This window comes from Toxorhynchites rutilus, chromosome 3 (genome assembly GCF_029784135.1).
Source record: "Toxorhynchites rutilus septentrionalis strain SRP chromosome 3, ASM2978413v1, whole genome shotgun sequence".
Lineage (NCBI taxonomy): Eukaryota > Metazoa > Arthropoda > Insecta > Diptera > Culicidae > Toxorhynchites > Toxorhynchites rutilus.
This window is the reverse complement of record NC_073746.1, coordinates 27,383,679-27,404,262: the sequence shown is the minus strand read 5'-3', so window position 1 is coordinate 27,404,262 and position 20,584 is coordinate 27,383,679. Positions and strand designations below refer to the sequence as shown.

Sequence of the window (20,584 nt, the reverse complement as noted above, 5' to 3'; positions counted from 1 at the left end):
AAAATTGTGCTTGAATTTTCACCAGGAACTGTTTATATTGATATTGCAGCGAAATTAAGAAAGCTAAAAGTTGGGTGTCAAAGAACAAATTGTAGAGTGGTTTGAGAGCTTTTATTTGATTGATAAAACAATCAAGTTTCAAGTTTTGAGATAAAATCAATAACTACACATTACATATTAGTAACTTTGAAATTTTCACTTCCAAAAAGTTATTCAATTCCACTAATTTAGAAGTTCACCTGCTATACCCTGTTCTAAATTTTCTCATTTTTCAAAAGAAAGCAATAGGATTGGCTCACACAACGTACTTTTTAGTGTAGAGCCAGTTTGAAGCAACAGAGTCCGAAAGAAAAAAAAAGTTCTATAGCTCTGTCATTTTTTCTTTTTTTTTTATCCAAAATATAGATTTTATTAAGGCTCATATGGCGTCAGCCTAACGGGGCCGGGAGTTCAATATTTCGACAATGTTTGCTTACAACTATGTTAGTAATATGTAAGTAATATGTGATTACTCGCGGTTGGCTCGAGGTTAGTATTACAAGTGTTCTCATAATTGGTATGCTGTAGTCTTCGATGCTCTGTACGTGTGCCCGACACGGGATACTTCCTATTGGGATGCAGCTGACCATCAATCAGCAACGCCCCCCTAGTCTGTACCCCATATCTAGCGTGGTGCGTCTTTCTCGACTCGAGGAATCCAGGATAGAATGATCACTAGCCGGGGCAATCATCAGCTTGTGTAGAGTTGTCATGAGCGGTACAATCTTTGGCTCTTGTTGAATGATCAGTGGACTGCACAACCTTCGGCCCGTGCATCTGTAAAGAGTGTGTGTATGTATTGCCGCGACTAAGTAAAAGTTTATCGATCGGATAGGAGGGACACAACGGGGACACAACGAAGGAAACATCATTAAACGTTGACATCGGCGTTTCTGAGGAACAGGTATAGATGAAGCAGAAGATCAGGATCCCGGCTACCTAAGATATCCCGGACGGGGATAAGCTCTGTCATTGTTGAAACTCGAACATATGCATAGAAGGATTTTTTTTTCATCAAATATACTCCTCTATCATCTCCTGATAGATTTTGAAAAAAAAATATTTTTTTCATGTGAGAAATGTGTTTTTTGATTTTGAGGGGATGAAACAAAAATTAAATTTGTCTTTTACTTTCAATAAACAAAAAATAGATGCATAAAAAACGAATAAAATTTTTTTTTGACTCGATTACATACAGGATTGGATTATATACAATGGAAAGAAATCGGAGACTGTATATAATCGATTCCGCGCTGTATTTTTAAGTGGTTAGGATATTTCTTCCGTTTCATCGTCGAATGGTTTCAATTGTGAATGTCACTGATATAGGGTGCGATAGCCCAATACTTTCGCACAACTTTGGCAATTGGTTCCGGAGGAAAACTTTCACCCGATACGGTTTTCCGTCCAAATGAACAGTACTTTCATATGAGCTTATCCATATGATATTTTACATGAGGAATACGAATCATCTCACCTACCACAAAATCAGCGTACATTTTCAGTCATTCCATGCCGAACCGATATAGTGGTTCTCAGATTTTCGTGAAAATTGATGGTTTTGTTCTTTATCGCAAAACATTTGACCTATTTCAGGGTTGGACGAAAAATCAACTTTTTCCTCTTTTTTTTTTTTCAAAAATGACCTTTTTCATAAATTCATAACTTTTGAACTACTAGACCGATTCAGATGATCGACATATCAAATTGAAGACAATCTCCTGGTAAATACTATACCTGCAGAAAGTTCGAATTCTGGTCTCGTTATTATAGATTGTATTAGTTTTTTGTGGTTTTCATGATCTCGGGACCAAAGGCGCTATATTTTTTCTGGAAAGCTGAGGATTTTTTACATAACATACTTCGAAACCAGAGGGGCGTTTGTTTTCATTTTTGAGTCATGATTTTTCAAAGTTAACCGATGGTGCAAAAATCAAATTTTTCCCTTTTTTTCCAACACAAAAATTTACAACTTTTGATCTACTGGACCGATTCCGATGATCGACACATGAAATTAAAGCCAATTAGGTAGCATTTTTTGACTGAAAATATTAGACTTGCGAAAAAAAAAATGGGTTTCGATTTCGTAATTATTGATTGTATTAGTTTTTATAGTTTACATGGTTTCGGGACCAAGGATGCTATATTTTTTTTATATTGTTCCTTGAAATCTGAGGGTTTTTTTTTGCATAACATATCCAAAAACTAGAGTTGTGTTATTTCTCGTTTTCAAGTTATGATTTTACAAAGTTAACATGTTTTCAGTCTTCGTTCAATATTTCTATGCGACTAGACTGGATGTATGCGACTAGAATTCAATTAATCGGCAAATATGTCATTTTTTCAAAGATGGCTAATTGGCTTTGATATATCGATCATCTGAATCGGTCCAGTAGTTCAAAAGTAATCAGTTTTGAACAAAGTCATTTTTGGAAAAAAAAAAAAAAGGGAAAAAGTTGATTTTTCGGACAACCCTAAAATGGAAATAGTCACGTTAGTGAAAAAAATAAAAAATTGTGGTCTAATATTTTGCGATGAAAAACAAAATTATCACTTTTCACGAAAATCTGAGAACCACTATCAGATTGTTATGGAATGGCTGTTTTATCAGTTCATGATTTGTGTGATAACCTCAATTAAATCTCTCTATCATACCATAGAAAGTTCAAACAGAATAAAGGGTGTGTCACATCAAATTGCATCACGGAAAAAACGCATCATGGAATGCATCACGGAAAAAACGCTGTAGAAAATTTAATTTTTAGGAATTATATCTTCAGCTTTCGCTTATAATCAGATAAGAGTGTATAGATCACGTTGGCCATGCTTCACTGTCAATTTTTCGTAAATTTGGAAAAATGTCGTCGAACGAAAAAGAGCGTCGTGAATTAATCCTGTGCACTCATTTCGAGAATCCGGAGTTGTCACATCGGGACATCGGTAAGATGCTGGGAATCGTCCAATCCACGGTCAGCAGAGTACTAAAACGATACTTCGAGAACCTAACCAACGACCGGAAGGCGAAGAACGGCAAAAATGGATGCTCCGTCAGTGAAAAAGATCACAAGCGCGTAGTTAAGCAGTTTAGACGTGATCCGAGAAGTTCGGTCCGGGATGTCGCCAATAAGCTGAATTTGTCAAGTTCATTCGTCCAGCGGACCAAGCAGTGGGAGGGCCTGCGTACATACAAGGTTCAGAAGGCTCCTAACCGCGACGAAAGGCAAAACATGGTGGGGAAGACGCGAGCCCGGAAGCTGTACACCGAAATGCTGACGAAGCCGCATTGCCTGGTAATGGACAACGAAACCTACGTCAAAGCGGACTTTCGTCAGCTGCCGGGCCTGTTGTTCTTCTCCGCAGAGGACAAATTCAGCGTTCCGGAGGAGATTCGCAAGCAGAAACTATCCAAGTTTGCCAAAAAGTACATGGTGTGGCAAGCGATCTGCTCTTGCGGAAAGCGGAGCGCCCCCTTCGTGATGACCGGCACGGTAAACGGGCAGGTTTACCTTAAGGAGTGCCTACAGAAGCGCTTACTACCACTATTCAAGCAGCACGAGGGCCCGACCATCTTCTGGCCGGATCTCGCTTCGTGCCACTATTCAAAGGACGTGTTGGAGTGGTACGAAGCCAACGGGGTCACCTTCGTGCCAAAGAAAATGAACCCGCCCAACGCGCCGGAGTTCCGCCCAATAGAGAGATATTGGGCGATTATGAAGCAGGCCCTCCGGAAGAACCCAAAAGTTGTCAAATCGGAGGCGGACTTCAAGAGAAAATGGATTTCTGTTCAAAAAAAACTACAACCTGACGTTGTACAGAACCTTCTGGACGGGGTAAAGAGGAAGGTGCGAGCATACGGGCTTGGGCTCGAAGTATGAATAAAAAGAAAATTCCAAAAGTTGTTTAATAGTTTTTTATTTACTGTCTAAAATTTTCAAAAGGATGGTCTACTGGGCGAATTTCTACAGCGTTTTTTCCGTGATGCAATTTGATGTGACACACCCTTTATGCATGAAAATTACGTTCAATTAGCGTGTAGTAAACCATTTCAAAATTCCACGAACCAAAATGCTCGAACCAAAAAGCCTAGAAATAACGTCAATTTCCGACGGAATGTTGTCACAAAATGCACTGTTATATTTCCCATCACGAGGGACGTAAAACTCTAGCTCCCCCTTGCACCCCGCATTCGTTGTTGGTTCTTCAATTACGACATAGAAATATTCCAACAACTTCAATATAAATTCATCATCATTTTTGCACATCTGGTACAAATAAATGGTACCGCTTCAGCTGCCGGCCGTCTCTCCGTCATCCTTTGCGCGAGCGGACACTTTAATCGTCTTGTGACAAGCGACCGCCCTCGAGATTTAATGGCTGCTTGCTAGCTAGTCAGTCGCGTATTTAGGATTTTTTTCTCTTCTTGTGGATCATCTGCAATAGCCAGTTTGGGCGAATATGTATACGCGTGTCAAAAGAAAAACGAACAGCATCCCAATTCATAGTTCGGAATGGATCAAAAAGCGTGAAAACCACAGCCCCATGATAAGAGGGCAGGCTCGAATCCTACCATGGTTGTTCGGTGTCAGATGTCTCATCTAAATCCTGCATGATAGTCTGCAAGAAATTTGATCCGTAGGTGGTGAAACGGGAGCAAAAAGGAGGAAAAAGCGAAACCAAGCAGTTTGCTTCATCATACCAAAAGTTGAATTTTGTCTGTCTCAAACAATGCGGGTGGGTGATAAATTTTCCCAATTCGTCTTGGGCCGACGCGTGAAGAAAGCACCCGATGCTCGCCTGTCATTTTTGTTTGTATTTTTCCGCGACGAGGGCAATATTTTTCGTGAGAAGTTTGCAATATGCGTTTTACGACCGGTTTCGCCGAAGCTAAAAATTGGGTTATCTTGATAATCAAGCCATTCTGAGCATTTCAAAAAGGGCAAATATTTTAGGATACTTTTCAAAGCCAAACCAAATACTAGAGAGAAAAAAAACATGGAAACAAATATTTGAAACACGAAAGGTTAAGACATGGTTTAAGTATTTTTTTTTTGGGAATGGAAATAATGGGTCGTTATTAGTGCCGAGGAATCACGTTTACGTTTTAGCGGGAACGACAAAATTAATGGTTACTCGTGGCAACATAACATGAAATATGAGATTGAAGCTAACGATTTGCTTTTTTTGTTCGTTCCTCTTCACCACACGGCTCGCATATCATATTGCTCCGGAACGAGGCGTAGAAGTTAATGCTTATGGGATGTCTTGTTTGTGTTCGTTCATCTTTTCCAGTGATTCTGAAGCTGAAAAAACAATATTGATCAAATGTGCTGCACCAAGAGTTCATATTAATCTCTTTAATACATGGAAATCTTATTTTCGGACCAACCTAGGATAATGTGGTATTCCGATTCCTCTGTTCAAGTTTGATTTTAATTTAGTTATGATTCGTGATTCGTTCTAAAAAAATAATGTGTAAATATGTACACCCCCAAATCATACTGAACACTATAGTGCTTCAATTTTTCGTTACTCGAGATTCAACAAGCTATGATTTGAAAATTAAAAAAATAGTTTTCTCGCTCAAAACAAACATTATTATAATAATAATGTGTTCGCGGTGTTCCGGTTGAAAACCAGACTACAGTGAATAATACAATGATCACAAATATTTTTGTTTCGAGCGAAAAGACTGCTTCTGAATTTTCTCTGTCGTTGACGATTCCTTCGCAATGTTCAGGACGGTTGGTTGTTCAGAATACAACGATAAATATTTTCTACCTAGAGGGTGCTACGTGACATTAAAAAATCTATTTTATTCAAAACATTACAAACTTATTCAACCACACAGAAGGTTGAAAAAATACACTTTGTAAAAATCGATCACAAATATACGTACTTTTCGATCCTTGCTAAAGTAAAGCTATTAACCCATATTCCGAAATCTGATCGAATGAATTTCACAATTCGATCGAGATCGATTTTTGTGCTCTGAAAATTCGTTCGACTCAATTCCATACGCAAATGTAGTGTCCTTGCCTTGACGCAAATCAAACGTCAAAATAATTCATCATAATTCATGACGTGGCAATGTTGTCACATGCGCACAACCCGACTGGATTTGACTCGATCTTATTTTAAGAATGCTCAGTTATGTTCCGTTCGTGTATTTGTGATTCGATCTTACTTCAGAGTACGGGTGATTAATTACTTCTTCAAAATCGACCGCCTTTGTTTATTCGTTTTGCGCTGACAAGATCGACAAATTGTTCAGACGAGATCGAATTTATCCAAACATTCGTACATCGCCTCCTGTGCTTCCTCTTGCAACGTTCGAGAAGCTGCTTCTTGAATTTCTAAGGTTGCCGATGATCCCCTCCAGGAACATGAATTCACCACGATTTTGTCATAGAACCAGTCAGAAAAACTAACGAATAATGTCATCGAAGCTACCAGGCTGAAGTATTTTTTTTATCCCTTTGGTTTAATTTAGGCTCATTCGCATTTTAGCTGTAACAGAGCCAAATAAAGTAAAATTCGACGGAAAAGATGAAAAATATGTTACCATGTATCCTAATTCATTGCAATGACAACTAACAAGGAACAGGATAGTGACCTAATTCGGAACATTCGTGCTTTTGTAAAATTTCTTCCATTTATGGCGAAAATGCAAGAAAATATTTCTTCTGCTTTTTTGATGAACTATCGAACTTTTCGCTGTATATCTCCCATCATTTTCTGTATTGTCAATCATATCTGCAATCTTTTTCCTTCATTTTTCCATATCAGATGGTGTTCTTTGATTGTCTTGCCACACTTCTTCATTTTGCCCTTGACCAGGGCAAAGACATATTCAACTGAAGATCGCCAAGGGATTATGAGACCAGGCCTTTGCGGAAGTAAACATCATCGATCTCGCACTAATGTATACTTCAAGAAAAGTACTTGAGATGAGGCTTATCATCGCCAGAATTTTACTTGTTCCTTTCACTTCAGACAAAGTAATTCATTTTTGTCTATCGGGGTGAAGCTTAATCATTATAATATCTACGCATATTGAAACATCGATTCTTCTGTTTTGTTCATTTCAGCGGCCGTTTCCTTCCAGTTTGGGAAGCAGAAGCTTTCATTGACGATAGAAACTGTTAGAATTGCTTATATTCCTTATCATCGTCAAAGTGCATGCGCATGCGACGTTCACTGCTTTCAATTGGAAATTCTACCCACTTCCGCTACCCACATTCCACCATAATGGTCCAGGGGGTCTTCGTAGCCTAATTGGTTGCGTGTCCGCTACTAAGCGAACGATCATGAGCTAATAACTCAGGGCCCCTCAACTGACCATCTTTGTGTGTTATTCTAGCTACTACGTCCACGCAACAATCATCATGTGTATTTACATTTCACCTTATTCTATTGTTAGTAAGAAGGGATTTGATTTCTCGCGAAGGAAAAGGAGAAGGAGAATATAAGGATATAAGGACAATCACACACGAAGATCGATAGCTTTTAGGAAGACATATATTTGGGACATGTAATCAAGGTCTAACCGAGCCAACACATCTCTCACCGGCACATTGGGCTGCCTTCCTCTAGCCCGAAGAGAGTTTTCTAAATTCGATCTGGCAACAAGCTGGATCAACGTTGCCAGCTGTTATTTTTAGAGAAAATCGAAACATTCATTTATTAGACCGTCTTTTATTTTTATTTCGTTGTTGTATTCACCACGTGTTTCGTCTAATGAAAATAGTGAAAACAGCTAGGTAAATGGTGGTGTAGTAGGCCACCATGAACGATCAGTTGTCGACGCCGGTGATGTAGTGGTAAGCGTGACTGCTATAACCTCATATACTTCTTTGAAATTCCACTTTTTTTTGGTAAACGTTCTAGGACAATTATAGTGGAGTGAAGCGGATAGAACTTCCATTTGAAAGCAGTCAACGTCGCATGCGAAATAAAACTTTTTGACGATGATAATGAATATAAGCAATTCGGACAGTTTTAATCATCAATGAAAGCTTAAAAAGAGCTTCAATTTTTAAAGCATGGAACCATTTTTTTCGTAACATTATAAGTGTTTCTTGTTGATACGTTGCTAATATTGTCTTGCTGGTATCTCCGACTTTTATCTTTGGCTTGGAGTAGCATAACACTTCCCATAATTTATCTGTACATTGTTCCATTCATACATTCCTTAAAATTCCTTCCTTCAACCGGGAATTTGTGTTTTTAACCCTCTACCGCCCAAGTTTTTTATTTATCCAAAAAAACCTACTCCAATTTTTGTCCGAATTGCCGACTTTCAACATAAAATACTCCTAGCAGAAAGCTGTCAGCATAAAAACAATGTGTATGTGTGATAGATGAAAATATTCTAAAGACGTTCTAGTTAGGGTGAAAATTGAAAATAACGTCTGAATAATTTGACAAGCGAATCCGCAAAGCCCGTCTAAGGGCGGGCTTGGGCTGTAGAGGGTTAAACAAAATGCAGTATTACTTATCTGAATTTATTTTATCCTCTTCAAAATAGGCCCTTCGTGGAGCAATACACTTTTTAAACGAACAATCATAAGAAATGAAACAGTTCGAGTTACATCTGGTTCTCCACCTCATAATGCATATTTAAAATTAAGTAGCAATAAAAAACGACTAAATTCAAAGTATATATGAATATAAACAGAAAACTGATTGATAACATTAAATTAATGTCTGGGTAACAGAATCAAGCATTCTTGAAGTTACATTTTTACAATTCCTCGGAAGATTTAATTTTTCAATAAAATGAATCCTAATAAAGGTATGTATTTTTATTCAATGAGTAGAATGATTTACTATAATAAAATTCGCAATAATGTTATAGCTGTTGGAAGAAAAGTTTGAGTTTTTTAAGGACGATACGCCAAAATCCTTCGTAATCATGTGGTGCTATCTTTGACATTTTTGATTCTTCATCCAAACAAAAATATTTTTCCTAATTTTATATCACATCTTCGACACTTAAAAAAAATTGTTTTTGTTCGGATCGAAACACTTTTTATAGCTGCTATCAATAATTGCCTCCAATTCACTCAGCGATTTCGTTTTGATGTCTTCAATACTGTCAAAACGGGTCCCATGAAACGATAATTTGAGTTTCGGAAATAGCTAAAAGTCACACGGGCCCATATCGCCAGTAAATATGCGTTGAATGAACGAGGGATCAGAACTTAATCGTTCAAGCATGTCTTCAGCCACTTGATTGCGATGAAATATTTGAAAAAAAAGGGCTCTTTTGGTGATAGTTGAGCTGGGACTTTTCTCATGCCCAAAACATTAACCAAACAATGAAGAACAGTCTCGTGAGAGATATTTAATTCACGATCTGGCTCTATCAAACTAAAATTTTCAATTTGCCAATTTTCGAAGCACCATTCCCTTTATTTATTTAATTTTGTTTTCACCAGTTGAAGAGGTGGATGATCGTCCTTAACATGACAAATCGTTCATCTCTTCTCGGCCGCCTTTGAACTCCGTACACTGTTTGTCAAGAGGTCAAATATTTGACACTTTTTGACAGATATAGTTTTGTTTGATATTTGTACAAAAACTAAAAATTTCATTTTTTAAAAGAGTCGAAAATGTGATATAAAATTAGGAAGAATATTTCTATTTGGTTGAAAAATCAAGAATGGCGATACTGGTGATTTTGGCATATCGTCCTTAAGAAATGCACACTTCTCTTCAGCTTTGACATTATCATGTTATTATAGTTGTTGTAGTTTCTTTTCATTGAAAAACGGAAATTTCCGAAAAAAGGTAAAAATGTAACTTGATGAATGCTTGATTACGTTTCCCAGATATTGATTTAACGTAATAAAGCTTGTTCTTTACAGTCTTCTATTTATATCCATATATACTTTGAATTTAGTCGTTTTATTTTTTTTATTGCTACCTTATTTTAGATATGTATTATTAGAAGGAGCACCAGCTGCAGCTCCAGAATTAATGTTGAATACAGTCATACCTCGATATAAAGCAACCCCGATATAATGTAACTTTTTAAGATGTCTTAGAATGGAAAATAAACAATACAGAAATAGTTTTTGGAGCGTAAATTATATCTTTTGTTTCATTTACAGGTCTTGAAGAAGACGATGAGCTGTTACTCTCAGAAGATTTGTCGCAAGATATCTTATATACTCCAAAATCTTATATACTACAAAAACATTGCCAGCAAGACTGTTCACCTTTCAAGAACTCCTAGAAAGTCTGACTTGATCCTAAGAAGATTGCAATTAAGTAATTCTGAACTTCTCCTAAGTAATTGAACCCTGTTGAAGATTCCTTGCAGAAAATTTAATATTCTATTGAAGGATTAAAGGATCCATTTGAAACGGAAAATTTATTCATAGTTAATTATTTTTATGTAAGAATATTTTGTTTATTTCTTCTATGAACTAGAATATGTTTATTTGTTCTAAAATGTAATCCTTTATTCGCTTCATGCATACATACAGTGTCTCCCACTTTCGTATTCTCGAATAAAAAGCCGAATATCCGGCTGCTGGATATCCGGTATCCGGTAAAATATGGATGGAATGAAATTTTAAGAATATTTCTCTTCAATCCTTCGAGATTATTTAATCTTGTTTGATGAGAAAATGTAACATAATGATGTAACGAAGCCAAAACAATGAATGGAAAAATAAAATGGAATGTACAGTTAAAGTTAAAAAAGTTAGTTGAAGTTAAAATTGCATTATCAATAACAAATCCTCCTGAAATTCATTGAAATGAATCATTGGCTAGATAAGAATAAGCTGATGACAGATTTCTCATTTTTTCTCTCAGTTGCTCATTGAAAAGATGTTTGTTTCCAAAGAAAAATATAATCTGAAATTCAGTTGACAATATTTTTTTACTTCCATTTTTTATGGAAAATATAAAAAAATAATTTCAAATAAAGGTTGGGTATTTCATAATGGTTTATTTACTAGTTTAGGGCGTCATTGTATCTCTCGAATGAGTTACTATGAATACTCCGTAGTCAAATATGGAGAAACTTATATTCGACGTTGAATCACAAACGCACTTTTTTAATTCTGAACTTTACATCAGATGAAAAACTATTTTGTAATTATTCGTTCAAAACATCTGTATTGTTTCAGTTAACGATTTCTTGGCTTCTGTAGGTCGTCATTTCAATTATTTATTTATTTATTTTGATATGAATCACTCAGTTTGATCGCGAGGGAGGTAAGTGGGGAACACAATTGACAATTCGAAAACGTTTGTGGCAAAAGTTATCACGACATTGAACACGTTGTTTGGTCGTGCGAGTTGTATCTTGTCGCCAGATCGAATTTAGAATACTACCTTCGGGCCCGAGGAAGACAGCCCAATGTGCCGGTGAGAGACGTGTTGGCTCGGTTAGACCTTGATTACATGTCCCAAATATATGTTTTTCTTTAAGTTATCGATCATCGTGTGTGATTGTCCTCATACCCTTATCCCCTCCTTTTCTTCCTTCGCGAGCAATCGGTTCTCTTCTTACTAACAATAGAATAAGTTGAAATGTAAATACATAGTAGTTATAAGATAGGTTTAAGAGTTGAGTGTGATGAGTGTGAGTAAGAGTGAGAGTGTGAACATTGTCAACATATCCCATCCTATTCCTGATAAAAATATGTCACCCTTCTAAACTCGAGTCTACCGCGAGTAATCGGTTTTCTACCTTATTATGTAATTGAGCCTGTAAAAATAAACGAATTAATAAAACAAAAGACCTCGAAATCGTCTAAAATTTGCTTCTTGAAATTCAGTCCGGAATTCTACTTAACATTATTCGTAACAGTAACTAAATTCAATGGAATCTAATTGCCCCACTTACCAGTCTTCCCAACGCCGCTTTGCCCCAGGACCATCACCCGGAAGGGCTTCGTTTTGGAATGTAATCCGAGCTTTCCCAGTGAAGACTTCGGCGATGTTGTGTTCATTGTAGAATGCAATAATCCGTCACTTAATCCCCTCCTCCTTTTCGCTGTATCCTCGAGATGTTATTTGCCAGTATGCTCCTCAAATGCGATTAAAGCATATCAAGCGGTTTTCCCGCACTGCGGGTAGACAGGTTAATTTGTTGCGAGGGAGGAATAAAGTTTTTCAATAAATCGTCGTTTTATTGTTTCTCTTTACTTGTTAGACACTCTTCTGTCTCCATAGTGGTTTCATTGTGGGCTATTGTTTTCCACCATTTTGCTGGATGTTGGATGTATCATCACTCGAGGATGCCGAGAGTGGTGAGGCAATTTACCATATATGGGCTAAATATCCAATTAATAGCAATTTTCCGCCCTCATTCTCCCGGGGTACGGTTTGATGGGAGCAATTTTTTCCAGGCGGACGGTAAATGACGTTTTTTTTGGCGGGCTAATAAAGGAAGCGTTTTTATACACCGTACGTTATAGGCAGGAACAAGTATCACGCTTTGTTTTTCCACTTGTCTTCACACACCTTGCACTTGGCATTTCAATTATTTAACCTTCTGCTATTAATATTGTCGATAGGCTAATAACGATCACTTCTGAAGGAAGTAGTAATTGATGTTTCCCTAAGCGTTGTCACTTATTCATAACCATAAACAAAGGAACCGCTTTGATCTTAGTATTCATTCACTTTAAAACAATAGCATTCCATCTTGATTCCAGCACTGCACTCCTTCCTGTCCTGTTCCGATCAATTTAATTTACGTTTAATGTATATATCCTGATTTGTATAGGCTATCTATTTTTACTTTTACGATACCTTCTTCGGACACTTCGACAGGTTCATTGCGTGGGAATCTTAATGTTTTAAGGAATTTAGCACATCCCATTTCATCACTTCCCAACTCATTTGACCTACGATTGCATTGGCATTCAACCAAAGGTTACCACAAAACAGACTTCAATGGTACACAGGGAGAAGATTTCGACTTGTGTTCACTGTTATTGGCCACCCAGCCGGACGGATAATTACTTTTTGGTAATTCTACTTTTACTCAATTTTCCTTCATGTCTTTTCCAATGGTTCGAACCATGTTTACGCCGTTAGCACTTTCCACGCGCACAACATTTGTCATCGTTATGTAAAACGGTCCGCGAAACCAAGCTCACCGATGATTTGAAGTCAAATAACCGTTCCTCAACGCGCTGCCTGTGAATATATACACGACGAGAAGCTATTTTCCTCGCCTTTCCAAGCGCTCTCTCTCTCTATATATATTCTCCTACTCTCACTGAATCGGCGAAGCCACTCTCTGTTTTGGTTTTCCACACGATTTCCCACCCGTCTTCGAAGCGGACGCCTGTTGATGTCTAGGCAGAGCGCATTCCTCCCACTTACCTTGCACTTGGGCAAAAGGCGGAGAACGTGTGAATGAAAACAAGTGGTCGTGGGTGTTGAAAAAGATATGCTGCGATTAGCAAAACGACAAAGAAATGTTTGGTATTTGGCGCAATAGCTGGCGATTCATTAGAACCATGCCTCGCTAAATACAGGGAGATCGACAGCAAATTGGATGTGGGAGAAAGTTCCCGGTGTTTCCTTGACAGATGACTTCAATTATTGTACTTATCGATACTAACGTTTGAACCATATCATTTGAGTTCAAATTTCGAGTTTAGTGTCCATATTGTGCTTGAGTTCAAGTAAGTGTTCAGTAGTTTCTTTGTATTGCCTTGTGTGAAATATATTTCACATCAGGTTGGGAAAAAGGAAAACCTATTATTTTTGGCATGAATTTAAAGGCTTCAGCAACTTCAAAATGATCCCAATTAGGTTACACATACGTACCGTTTATTAAGATATTTTATCTTTCTTATAACTCCTATCTCAACTATACGCACTCATATATGGGATATAACTATGCACGAACTATTGAAAAAATAATGAGATTCTTTTTTCCAACATAATTTTTTTTTGTGAAAGACAAGTCACAAAATAACAATATAACAACCTAACAACAAAACAATTAGTTGGATAAGTACTTATGTAAACTTTATATGTAATAGCTGATTCTTTCAAGATGAGACCTTGAGAGGTCACACTTCAATGTCTTCAGCCGTCACGAAATGTATTTAATCGAATCACTATCGGAGCTTCGATCGTTTTACAGAGGAGACCTTTTTAGATCACCCTTCTATATATTATGACGCTACGAAATGAGTTTGATTTTCGAGTTTTCATTTCGTCGAGGTGTCAATAGTTCCGTTCACATAATCATATCACTTACCGCAGTGAATCCTCATTTTTAACCTATCCCACTAACAAATATTCCTTCCGTGATATTCGCTAGGGAACCACGCTATAGAGGCGACCCTTCTGGCCTTCGGGCGGCGAATATCATACTAACATTCCTTTCCTTCCTCTGGTGACTGTAAGGACGTGGCCGGCGTCATTATTGACCATTTAAAGCTCGAATCGCCGAAAATTGTACAACGAGAATGATTTGCTAGTCCCAGGCGTCATTCTGTGTGTTCTTTGTGCTATTTGGTTGGTTCAGGTCAATCACGGAGAGCAACTACGAATTGTACAGTCTACCCAAGCTAAAGCTCAAGCTCAAGCTCATATTGTGCTTGAGTTTAAGTAATAATGAGGTAATCGCTAATGTTTTGCCATATTGAATGACGATTACGAAAAGATTTCCACAGTTTCAAATATCTGTAGCTGGTTTTCCACTTAACACAAATTGGGTCTATTTTCTTTCTGTACTGCGTTGTTTACATCCTATCAATCGCATACATTCTGCCAAATTTATACCGGGAAATTGTAATTTTCAATCTTTTCGCTGAACATGTACTTTTCAAAAACTCAACAAATAGGTGAGCGCGCATAAGTTCATATCTATATATATAAAAATGCATTTCTGTCTGTCTGATTCTTATGGACTCGGAAACTACTGAGCCGTGATTCCGTGATAGTTTGAGACCCCTCCCTCCTCTCTAAGGGGGGGCTACCATACAAATTAAACACAAATTTCTACATTACTCGGGAATTAATCAAATAAATGAAACCAAATTAGGCATATTGAGGTTTTAGGGTGCAATAAATGTTTCTATGATGGTTAGACTCTCCACCCCCTTCTCTAAAAAGGGGCTGCCATACAAATGAAATACAAACTTCTACATTACTCGGGAATTAATCAAATAAATAAAACCAAATTAGGCATATTGAGGTTTTAGGGTGCAATAAATGTTTCTATGGTGGTTAGACTCTCCACCCCCTCCTCTCTTAGGGGGGGCTGCCATACAAATGAAACACAAATTCCTGAATTACTCGAGAATTAATGAAGCAAATGAAACCAAATTTCGCATGTGGAGGTTTTGAGGTGCAATAAATGTTTGTATGGTGGTTAGGCTCTCCACCCCTCCTCTCTTGGGGGGGGGGGTGTTCCATACAAATGAAACACAAATTTCTACATTACTCGGGAACTAATCAAGCACAATTTGGGATGTGATGGTTTTTGGGTATGAGAAATGTTTCTTTGTAATGTTCTACAATTACATAGTGACAAGTGCTGTTAGTCCATTTGATGTTTGCGCTAGCGAAATTGATCTTTGTTCAAAACTGGAGATGGATTTTAATGTGATGTAACGCACTCCTATATCTTCTTCTATCTATGCCAAAAAAAAAGGATCTCCGGATGTGTTGATAAGAGCAGAACTCGAGGAAGTAATTGTCCGATTTAGGGCTGTGTTTATTCTATCATATTTTCTGTATAAAACATTTATTCCATGTAACGGAGAAACATGTTATTTGCAAGTGGTTGAAAAATTTTGAACGAGAATTGTGTCTGAAAATAATCTGATATTATAATGATGAGTTTTGTTAGAAATACTAGGAATTTTATATTAAAAAGTAAATATAACGGGGACGAATAGAAGATCAATCAATGAACAGTTCTGCGATTGGAATTGGAACTTGCTCATAGTATGAAAATGTGATGTTTGAAGGTATTGATAACAAAAAACAAATTTTGGGCGGGACGAAGTTTGCAGGGTCAGCTAGTAATGTGATTAAATTGGCAAGTGCATTTGACATTAGCGTTCTGAATTAGTTGGAATATGACTACACTCATTTACTAATTTAACACAAGAGATTACATAATTGCATAATCAGATCACATTGGTAGAAATAGAAAGAAAGCCACCAGGTTTATCTCATAATACAGTTTTTAAAAAAAAAAAATTAATTAAAAATTAAAATGCGGTTTTCATATTTTTTTCAAAAATTTATTGCCTACTAACATATTTACTATTAAATGCATATTTATTTTATTTTACATCTATCTATTTTGTTGGATTTTGATGAGAAAATGATGTTTCCAGACTTCCATATATGTCTGGAATCTTCCAGATTTTGGTAAAGCATCCAGAACATGCTTTGGGTAGTCCAGGCTTTCCACTCTTTACCCAAATTTTTCCAGATTAAATTAAAATTCTGCAATCACATTTGACTTTATTGAGTTGGTTTGGAAAGCTAGTTTGTGCTAGTTTTACTGAAACAGTGCATCAACAATTTCACCAAAGAGATTGTGAGGCCAGATTGAGCTTTCCATTATGATGTGTATTTGCTATAGTTCTGCCTTAGGCTTTTCGTGTGCGTGTAAAAAAATTCCAGATGGAATTGAACAAACAAACTATCTGTCTTAGCTGCAGTCTAGTGAGTGTGATGAGATTCAGGAAATTCTTGAATCCAATTGCTGCATCCATGATTAGATGAATTCCACTGGGAGCAGTGGTGCAAAAAGTACTTGCCAGATAAGAACCACTCCCAATCTACTTTGGATTTGTGAAACTATTAATCATATTTTCTATTATATTTTTTTTCCACAAATTATTTCATGCAAACATCAAATCGAGAGCTTGGAAAGCTGACCATGCTGGACTCGTCCAATACCATCAGCCGATATATGATAAGAAGAAATAACTGATAAACCAGGTTTTACACATCAGACGTAAAAATGTTGATTGATTGATTGTGTTGAATTATAAAGACTTGAAACTTTTGCAGTTCTAGTCCTGAGGGTCCTTGTGCACAATATCAATCCAAATTGCTTCTTCACCTGCCTTGAGAAAGATACTTCATTGTCATTGCTCGTCCACAAACCGTGTCCGCTTCCACAAACATCAAACGACGTTCTCGTGAAAATGTTCAATGAAATTCGCAATTCAATATAACCAATGTCGACAAAGATCCAAACAAATCCAGACTTTAGATTCTCCAACATCCAGATTTCTGTTGAATACACCTGGCAACCCTGGCTTAACCCGTGGAAACTAGGCAAGGAATCGACTCAAACTTCAGAGAACATAATCCTTACATGAGGAAGAACACATTATCTTTGACAAAAAATTAACTTTTGAAAAAGTTGATAAAAATGGTGCCAATATAGTTTCCTCTGTCCGTTGACCCCAAAAACACTGATTGCCGCTGCCTTGTAGGCTCATTTTATTGTGTCTTTGGTTGTACAAAAATTGAAACAATATCTTCAATGCAGCGGAAAAAAATGTTCTATATAGAATTTCAAAGAAAAAATATAAAATTTGAAGTTTTCATCAAATACACCATATTTTATTGAAGAAACAGCATGAACTTAGACAGTAGATCCTAAATAGAACGCTTACAGTGAAAAACTTATCAACTTGTTACATGTTCAACGGATTTTAACAGAATTCTTTTAGAAGTCTATGGTTAAGCAAAATATTGAAATAAGATTCCAAGTGAACAAAAAAAAATCTGTGGGTGGCAATATAGTTGTTACGGCCTTATAACAGAGTAACCAACCGCAAAATCTTTAAATTAGTAGGTATTTTGTATGAATAAGACAGAAACTAGAAATTGATTTCTGTTTAAAAAATTTGACTATAGGGGTCTGAGGTATCACTTTATCCTGGAAAAGGGGTCTATTGTCTAAAATAGTTTGAGAACTATTGAATTTTCTACCAAAACTGGCATGAATGTGTGTGAACAAACACCTTCTTCTTCTTCTTGAATGGCGTTAACGTTCTCTGTGAAACTTTTGCCGTCTCAACTTATGCATTAATTAGCGTCATTTATTAATACTTAGTTGAGATTTCTTAAGCCGAATAACACGCCTTAAATGCATTCTGAGGGGCAAGCTTTAGAATACGTGTGACCACAGTGCAAGTCGGAGAAAATTTCTTTGACGAAAAATTCCCCCGGCCAGAACGGGAATCGAACCCGAACACCCTGCCCAATAATGTGAGACGCTAACCACTCGGCCGCGGGTGCACCCTGAACACCACCGTATGAACAAATACCGTATTCTCCAAATATGGCCTCGAATGATTTTTTTCCAATTTCCGAAACTCAAATTATCGCTTCGTGGGACTCATGCATTGAAGACATAAAAACTTATTCGCTGCGTGAACCTGACCACAGCTACCAAAAGTGTTTCGATGACTGGGTTGTTCGTTGGGAAAAGAGTTTCGCTTCAGAAGGGCCTGCTTTGAAGGCGATAATATAAATTTAGATGATGAATAAAGCATTTTCTTTGAAACCCCAAATTTCCTGTATACAGGGTCTTTCAGATGAAACGCTCAGGCAAACAAATCGAATAGCTCATTATAATTTTTTTCCGCTTCGTCGATGGTAACACTGCATTCCCAACTTCGGGACGATAATATTCGGCTACTCGTTCAGTCTGATCGGATGGTTTTTAGTGTCAAGATGTACAACTTACAAGAACGTGTATTTTTAGTGAAATCGTATTACTCGAGCAACCGAAGCCTTAATGAAACTTTGTCCTCTTATGGTAAGAATTTCAACATTTCTCGTCGTCGTTTACTTCCTCTGGGGGTACGTGAAGGACTATGTTAATAAGCCACAAAATTTGGAGGAGCTTAAAGAAGAAATATCTCGGATTTTCAACAGCATCGAAGTCGTAATGTTAGAGTTGTGCATGAAGAATTTTTTCACCGTTTAAAACGCGTTATCGAAAAAAAGGGTGGTCACATTGAAAATGTTCTAAAACAAGCTTTATTTTCGTTTTTGGAAAATAAAAATCGGTTCACTTTTGTAGAAGTTATTAAATTTGTTGCGTGAGCTTTTAATCTGAAAGACCCTGTATATTTGACTGAATATAGTTGAGAATGTGGTTTACTTGCTGCCGAACTGACGGTATAGACGTGAAATAATGTGATCCGTTTACTTGGAGCCATTCTAATGTGCTTTAGGTAAAATGTTGTACATATCAAATTTGAATTTCAAAACTTATCAAAGTGTTCCAGATCTGATTTTTTTGAACTCAAAGCCAGGACTGGGAAAGAAACCAATAGCAGTATATTGTGATAGGAAAAAATCAGATCAACTTTTGAATGAGTTTTTGTTTCCGTATAAAGGGTGTGTCACATCAAATTGCATCACGGAAAAAACGCTGTAGAAATTCGCCCAGTAGACCGATCCTTTTGAAAATTTCAGACAGTAAAGTAAAAACTATTAAACAACTTTTGGCATTTTCTTTTTATTCATACTTCGAGCCCAAGCCCGTATGCTCGCACCTTCCTCTTTACCCCGTCCATAAGGTTCTGTACAACGTCAGGTTGTAGTTTTTTTTGAACAGAAATCCATTTTCTCTTGAAGTCCGCCTCCGATTTGACAACTTTTGGGTTCTTCCGGAGAGCCTGCTTCATAATCGCCCAATATTTCTCTATTGGGCGAAGTTCCGGCGCGTTGGGCGGGTTCATTTCCTTTGGCACGAAGGTGACCCCGTTGGCTTCGTACCACTCCAACACGTCCTTTGAATAGTGGCACGAAGCGAGATCCGGCCAGAAGATGGTCGGGCCCTCGTGCTGCTTGAATAGTGGTAGTAAGCGCTTCTGTAGGCACTCCTTAAGGTAAACCTGCCCGTTTACCGTGTCGGTCATCACGAGGGGGCGCTCCGCTTTCCGCAAGAGCAGATCGCTTGCCACACCATGTACTTTTTGGCAAACTTGGATAGTTTCTGCTTGCGAATCTCCTCCGGAACGCTGAATTTGTCCTCTGCGGAGAAGAACAACAGGCCCGGCAGCTGACGAAAGTCCGCTTTGACGTAGGTTTCGTCGTCCATTACCAGGCAATGCGGCTTCGTCAGCATTTCGGTGTACAGCTTCCGGGCTCGCGTCTTCTCCACCATGTTTTGCCTTTCGTCGCGGTTAGGAGCCTTCTGAACCTTGTATGTACGCAGGCCCTCCCGCTGCTTGGTCCGCTGGACGAATGAACTTGACAAATTCAGCTTATTGGCGACATCCCGGACCGAACTTCTCGGATCACGTCTAAACTGCTTAACTACGCGCTTATGATCTTTTTCACTGACGGAGCATCCATTTTTGCCGTTCTTCACCTTCCGGTCGATGGTTAGGTTCTCGAAGTATCGTTTTAGTACTCTGCTGACCGTGGATTGGACGATTCCCAGCATCTTACCGATGTCCCGATGTGACAACTCCGGATTCTCGAAATGAGTGTACAAGATTAATTCACGACGCTCTTTTTCGTTCGACGACATTTTTCCAAATTTACGAAAATTTGACAG

The 20,584-nt window shown here is 37.7% G+C and overlaps 1 protein-coding gene across 1 annotated transcript in view; it reads right to left on the bottom strand.

Moving 5' to 3' along the window:
* Positions 1-13,183, bottom strand: part of LOC129780616 (ras-related and estrogen-regulated growth inhibitor) — a 36,591-nt gene extending 23,408 nt beyond the window's left edge. Inside the window, exon 1 of the mRNA XM_055789077.1 lies at positions 11,906-13,183. Within this exon, the coding sequence (XP_055645052.1) occupies positions 11,906-12,011 (106 nt within the window). The 5' untranslated portion in view covers positions 12,012-13,183. The remainder of the gene's footprint in view (positions 1-11,905) is intronic.
* Between the last annotated feature and the right edge of the window lie 7,401 nt (positions 13,184-20,584).